The sequence below is a fragment of the Electrophorus electricus genome, chromosome 4, assembly GCF_013358815.1.
Source record: "Electrophorus electricus isolate fEleEle1 chromosome 4, fEleEle1.pri, whole genome shotgun sequence".
NCBI classification, from domain to species: domain Eukaryota; kingdom Metazoa; phylum Chordata; class Actinopteri; order Gymnotiformes; family Gymnotidae; genus Electrophorus; species Electrophorus electricus.
In genome coordinates this window covers 29,845,700-29,852,487 of record NC_049538.1, presented here as the reverse complement: position 1 = coordinate 29,852,487, position 6,788 = coordinate 29,845,700, and the positions used below count along the sequence as shown (strand labels likewise).

At 46.9% G+C, this 6,788-nt stretch overlaps 1 protein-coding gene across 3 annotated transcripts; it reads right to left on the bottom strand.

Annotated features, from left to right (window-relative positions):
• Positions 1-87: 87 nt before the first annotated feature.
• psme3ip1 (proteasome activator subunit 3 interacting protein 1) lies at positions 88-6,228 on the bottom strand. Of its 3 annotated transcripts, XM_027029602.2 has the most exons (9): positions 6,168-6,226; positions 4,795-4,869; positions 4,568-4,690; positions 4,321-4,419; positions 3,368-3,489; positions 1,752-1,888; positions 1,276-1,358; positions 774-929; positions 88-437 (listed from the first exon to the last, which is right to left on the bottom strand). In XM_027029602.2, exons 3-9 carry the CDS (start codon positions 4,680-4,682, stop codon positions 433-435), a joined length of 717 nt encoding a protein of 238 aa, XP_026885403.1. In that variant the 5' UTR covers positions 4,683-4,690; positions 4,795-4,869; positions 6,168-6,226; the 3' UTR covers positions 88-432. The 3 variants fall into 3 exon arrangements, with proteins under 3 accessions (XP_026885403.1, XP_026885401.1, XP_026885402.1); XM_027029600.2 differs by lacking the exon at positions 88-437 and having other exon boundaries at positions 515-929; positions 6,168-6,228; XM_027029601.2 differs by lacking the exons at positions 88-437; positions 6,168-6,226 and adding an exon at positions 6,038-6,145 and having other exon boundaries at positions 515-929.
• Between the last annotated feature and the right edge of the window lie 560 nt (positions 6,229-6,788).

Below are 6,788 nucleotides of genomic sequence, written 5' to 3'. Positions count from 1 at the left end.
TGATGTTCTTTGATTATGCCAAGTAAAAAAACTGAACTCAACTAAGGGTAAAAAAGAAAAAAGAAAAAAAAAGAACAGAAACAAGTGTTTTTCATTTCCATTTGGTTTAATGTCCCATCACATTTTCTTGTCCTTATTGGAATGGTTCATAAAAATTCCAGCATTGCACTGCAGCATTTAAAAAAACAAAACAAAACAAAAAAACCCACACACAACCATCCAAAAGTAAACTTAGACATTTTTCCCCATATATTCTAACCAGTACTGCTCCTACCAGTCTGCTTCTCTTAGGATGGTATTAGATTTTTGTTATTGATGTGACATTTTGTAGTCCTCTCCTCGATCCACAGACGTCAGTCATTGTCCCCTTGGCCAATAGCACCGCTGAAGCCACGGGGAGGGGCGGGGTCGTCAGGTGTAGGTGCCATGGCGTTAAACTGTATGGAATGTAACACGGGAAGGAGGGGGAGGAGTCACGTTTGAATGCACAACACGTCAATGACCACAATAGCAGTTACTGTTAAAGAAGCCTTTAATTAGCATTAAGGCAGAAAAAGGGGTAACAATACATAAAAAAAACAAACAAAAAAACAAAAACGGCAGAATGCACAAAGGGCATGAACCGAGACACGCCGAATTACTGCACTTATTGTCAAGCAATAGCGATCCGCGTGGCCGAGGACGGGCAGAGCCGTAAGGAGTGAGAACGGCCGACTGTGTTTATCTGAAGAGCCGGTGCCGCTTTACGGGAGACTCGGCCCCCAACACGCTACCTTCGCTGTCGCTGCTGGACTCGGAGTCGCTGCTGCCCGAATATGCCCCGAGCCCTGGCAGGATGCCCACGCACACGGCCGCCGAGGGTAGGTGCAGCACCCCCGCCCGGGTCACGCCCACCGGCGACGCCTCGTCCGGCTCACCCACCTCCTGTTCTGAGCACAGACGCACGGAGATGCACTCAAAACCACGTGGGGTTAATCGAAGGCTGGCATGTGGCGCTCTTTTGACGTATTCGTCGTTTAACACCTCCACAGTTGCACCTCTAACTCAGCTTCAAGTGCAGCTTTCAATATTAACGCTCGATTTTAATATGAAAGGAACAGGTACCACAGTTATTGTCATATCAGTTAACGGGTCGCTTTTCGTGAATTGGCTACCACGCTTAAATGAACTCACATTATCCATGCAAAAATATTCTCTTCAACAATAATCCGTGAATATACTCAACGTTGTTGAGCGCGGCAGATCGTTAGCCACAAGCTCCACCCCCTTGCTCACCTGTCTGACTGCCGTTTCCTGCCGCCACGGCTGCTGGCTCCTCCACCTTCTGCTTCTTGCTGCTCTCGGAGGACTGAGAGGAGCTGTGCGAGGAAGGCAAAACAAAGCAACAGTGAAAGATCTGCCCCAAGCCTACTTAAAGCTCCCCCGCTGCCCGACGGGCACCGCGCCACCGCCACACAGCTCGGGGTGAGGGCTCGCAGGCAGTCAGCGTGAGTCACGGAAATCAGAACAAAATTAATTAGGACTTTCAAAAAGGTTACGGCTAAGTGGCTTTTATGCAAGTGCGGCACTCTTCTGTGTCATTATCATATTAAAGCGTGGTGACAGCCAGCCTCTTTGGCCTTTTCCCTGCAGAAAGAGCTCTGATTCCCTAGTACAACACACCCAAATGCAAAGACGGAAAAAAAACAGAACGGCGCTCCAAACACCCCTCAGTCTCCTCGGTCGGCCCTAGCCCTTGCCTGACCCCTTACCTGCGGCGTTTGACTGCCCCAGCCAGCAGGTGCGCTTGGGAGAGGTGGCTGGTCTTATGCTCGGGGGGTTTGGCGCCGGCTCTTTTCTCTGGCTCCTTCTTCTGACTCTCCCCGGATGCCAGCTTCTTCAGAGCACTGTAAGGCCTAGGAGTTAAGGAAGCCCGGCTGAACGCTGAAAACAGCCACAGCGGCACACGCTGCGTCTCTGAGCGGTCTCAGGTAAGGCTTAGGACACTGCAAACCTTTTCCTAATCGACTGCCAAGTATCAAAAGCACTTTTGGAAATGTCAAATTCTGGAAAATGAGCGGGATTCACTCGAGTTACTTAAGCCTGTTCCTGTAGTGAAGCCTCTCTCAGAGCAGGAATATACCGTATGGAAGTGGCAGGACGTACCGACAGCGCTTCAGGACGACCGTCCTCTCAGCCACAGGCATGCCACAAACCAGTAACCCAAAAAAGCAGACACCTTCCAAACCTGCCTTACCTTCCGAACCCGTCTTGCCATGGAAACCTGTGCCTCCGCCTCATCCTGGAAATGTGGCACACTTAAAGCTGGGCTAAGCCAGTGGAATTAGGCCGCACTTCTGCATCGCACGCTGAGGAGCAGAGCTTCACAGCTCTCGGCAGCAACGTTACATGCTCTCGTCCTTCTCGCAAGCCCACCGAAAGGTTCTGTTGCCACGACAACACATTCTCCATCGTTCTTTGCACACACACTCTCCCCTGCCTGCCAAGCAGGTATGTATCTCAGCTCTCTCAGAGATTGTACCAGGCGTTTCATGATGGTTATGGTGCACTGTATGCTTAGGACAGTTAAGAGAGAGCACTGTCTCACCGTGTTCTCTCTTAGGAAGTGCGTTCGGCAGCTTCGCGTACATCGTTAGCCGAGTTTCGTACTGAAATTCAGCACTGAGGTGCAGGGCAAGGGAAATCTTCCAAAATGTGCCAACACAGTAGGGGACATTTCTCTGAGTCGTCAAACCACATACCAGCTGATGGTGTGACAAAACAATGCAGATGCATCAACTGGGTGTGAACGTTGCCCTGGAAACATGAACATTTAAAAAAAAAAAAAATCAGGCTTAATTTAAGATGTAGACCGCAACTTGCATTGTTGTTTTACTAAACTCACCAATGTATTAAATTAGCCAATCGTATGCTTTCGATGTACTAGGAGCCATTGTTACTCCACTCACAAATAAATGGGACCTCATCACAGCACAATATTAAGACTAAGAGTAGAGGGACCTAATTCGACCGAGCCATCCTTAACACGCCAGCGTCTCTGAGTTATCATGTATCAGTTAGCCGAGTCTCTGAGTTGTCTTTGAAGCAGAGCTGGCCCCACGTGTCCATGGCCTAATACCGAGCTGCCTTTTTAAGGGTGTGAATGCTAACGCGGTGCAAGGAGCCTTGTTCTGTCCCGACAGCTTGTGTGTTTGACAGCTGTATCTCTGGTGTCGGTATAATGATGATAAGAGAGCAGGCGGAGTAAGAGAGGACCCTGCCTGCTCCCTGGTGCTTCGTCAAAAGTTGTGCAACGGGGTGTGGCGTTCGCATGCGGTGCGTGTGTGGGCGTGTGTGTGCGCGCGCGTGCTGGGAGGTGAAAGGATATCCTATATTCTTTGATTTCCTGAAGCTCCTCGTCTCTCCTCTGTTTCTCAACGAGAGACTGTTGCCGTGACACCTCGTCCAGGAAGCTGGTCTCGTCTTCGTCTAAGCCTCTTACCATGTTCTCTGTGGACAGAAATCAGAAGCACAGTGGGCTCGTCCAAGACTGACAGATGTACAAGTGTGAGAAAAGGAACACTTTCAGACTGCTGTTCGCTGCTGTCCAGAAAACCGCTGAACTGGGTGCCTGACGTGCCGTATGGTTATTGCGGGGATCAAACAGCCTGCCCTCGAATTAACTCAGCACCGAGCGTGTGAAAAGAAGCCGACGGTCGCCAGGGAGACTGACGACGAGTTCGTCTCCAGGGATACGGAGAAGTAGCGGAGCTGCTGAGTGTGTGCCAGTCTCCCGTCATTGGCCGCCAGAACAGCCATGCTCCTACTTGTCAACTAATACACTACTCCCATCTGTGCACACTCGCGTCCAGCCCTGAAATTCACACACGCACACTCCTCACAAACACACTGGTTCACACACTTATTCACTGACTGACAGACACACACAGACAGACACAGTACACCCTCCAAGGGATCACTGCCCTTCTCTTGCTGCCCGGAGGTTTCTGTGTTAAATGTCTAATTTCTCATTTAACTTGTAGAGCTGAGTGCTGCTTGCACAATTAAGCTGTCAATTAAGTGCCGCCCCTGATTCTCTCAGGTCCAGCTAGCATCACACTTCTCAGCCCAGGAACCCCGGAGTACGTATACACACACACACTCTGACTCTCTCTGACCCCACACGAATCACATGTAGACCTGGTGAAAGATGGTCAGAAGACACAGAAAGACACTCACTCACATACACTCTTTCAGACCCTACAAGGATCAGATGTAGACCCGGTGAGTCTTAGCTGAGTGACAGCTGACAGATGAGAGTGAGCCAAGGGCTGCTCTTACTGAATTTGAATTGCTCCTCAAACTCCTCCTGCTTCTTGTCCTTCTGCTCCTGCAGCCTCTCAAAGAGGGACCGAGGGTCATACTCCTCCTCTGGGACCTCTAGGTTTGATCCACGTTCACACACACACGCACACACACACACACACACAAGCAGATGTCTGAGACACAAGCTTTTTTGGTGTGGTACTGAACACAGTTTTTAGGATCAGGGTGCCGGTTCTTGAAAAATGGAGACAGGGTTCCTCACCTTCAGGATCGTCTGGCTTACGGACCTTCTCCCACTCTTCCTGACGTTTCTTCCTCCTCTCTTCTAGCTCGGACTCGGAAACAAACTTCCGGCTGAGGTCCACGCCATCTGCCATGGCAACCTCTTCAATGAAAGCACACACAGGCCTTCAAAAACATGCGAACAGTGTGAATCATCGGTGAGCTCCTAGGAGCTGCCCGGAACACCTTTAACCCGTCAAAACATACCTCACTGTGTCTGCTTTATCAAGTGGAACGCCGAATCCAGTTCATGGAGTCATTGGTAACGGATCATATGCAGAGCTGAAACAAAAAGATAGAGGTGGCCACATGGCATAATGCGAGGACGGAAGCAGCAAGATAAGCGCTGTAATTCAGTGCATCTAAAGAATACTACTGAATTAAAGTTCAACGGTGGCTTGAACTGTATCGGAGTCAATTTGCAGAATAGCAGTCCCTGAGTCTACCGATCGAGGACCTTGAGTTCGAATAAATCGAAACGTGGGTCAATTCTTCCCTCTAGTGGTTGCTTTCGGTACTGTCAATGTCCCGATGATTTCAGTGAACAGTTAGAGAACACATTTCTGTGACTTTGGCATTTTCTCCTTTAAAAAGAAAAAACATAGCTAACTATATATTACATACCATACCTACTCAGACACAAGTCCATAGAAAGAGACTGTTGATTTAGTCTAGACCAAGTATGACCAACCGTAACGGTTACGTGACAGTTCGACTAGCCCGCATGGATGAAACTGCGTGCATACGGACATCAAGGCTAAGTAAAAAAGATAATTAAAAAAGCTCCAGTATTTATTTAGTAGGTGAAATAATGGTCTGAGCTGCATGCCCATTGGCACCACGGATGTCTAAAAATACTCAGCAGAAATTCGTGTGCCGTAAGCCTTTGAAGTGGAAGAAGCTAATAAGATAATTACTGATCAACAGTGGTCTGCATTAAAACGACAGTATTGTGCGATTGCTGCACAGAACGCACAGCATGTATATCTAGACAACATTTAAACGCACATTTTTGCTAACTACCACAGCTAAATCACATCGTCTCGGGTAGAATATTAGGTGAAGTTAAATGCTAATTAGTTAATCAGTTATACATTTATGGCATTTAGCTGACGCTTTTATCCAAAGCGAATTACAATCATGACTTAGTACAACTTGAGCAACTGTAGGTTAAGGGTCTTGCTCAGGGGCCCAACAGTGGTAACTTGTCAGTGGTGGGACTTGAACCAGCAACCGTCTGATAAGTACCTTAACTACTCAGCCACCACTGCCCCTATACCTGATATACTAATTAAAACACGCAAAAACATATACAGCCAGCTAAAAGCTCTATTACTTTTCTGTTACACAAATATTAGCACATTAGCACTTTCAACGAATGCTAGCAGATAGTTAGCTAGGTTAGCGAGCAGAGCTAGCCGCACACATCAGTTTGAAGATATAAACCAACCATGTCCCTTTAAAACAGCCTATTAAAGGAACGGCTCGGGTCCACTGAATTAAAACACACAAGCAGAAATATCCTAAAACGTGTTATAAGGGATTCAGAACTGCACTGAGGATAAAAACAAGATATTTACCATCCGCTTTGGTGCAACTGTAAAAAGTGTCCGTGATACTCGTGTGCTCGTTATGTGTAGTTCCGACCACTAAATGACTGTGGCTTACGGGAAATCGAAAATGGGATGAGTTTTGCCGTTAGAATAATTTTTTTGTTGTTGTGAAATTTGTGTATTCGAGGTATTTGTTTGAGGAATTAGTATAATGCTCATAATCTGTGAGGAATGACTTATTTTTTGTGTTTCCCTTAGTATTTTTATTTATGTTATTACAGTTTATTTTTCACCCTTTAAGGGAAAAAAGAAAGAAAAAAAGAAATCACCACTTTAAAGTTGGATATGGTATGACTGAAAGGAAACTAAGCAACTAGTGTCTGGGCCAAAGAGCATTTCACAAATAATGCGTTAGTTATCTACTAGTCGTCTAATCCACAAGTCCAGTTTGAGTGACTACGCAGTAGATATACCAGCTAGAGGCTCTACTGAAATCCATATTCTACTTGTGGTATCAGATACTGCGTCAGTTAATAACGCAAAATAAGTCTGTTTGTTTGTTTATTTCTGTAGAAGTTCCTTTGAGGGGTGGAGTTACGTGAAGACATCACACTCTGACTGATACTGCGTCAATTAATAACGCAAAAT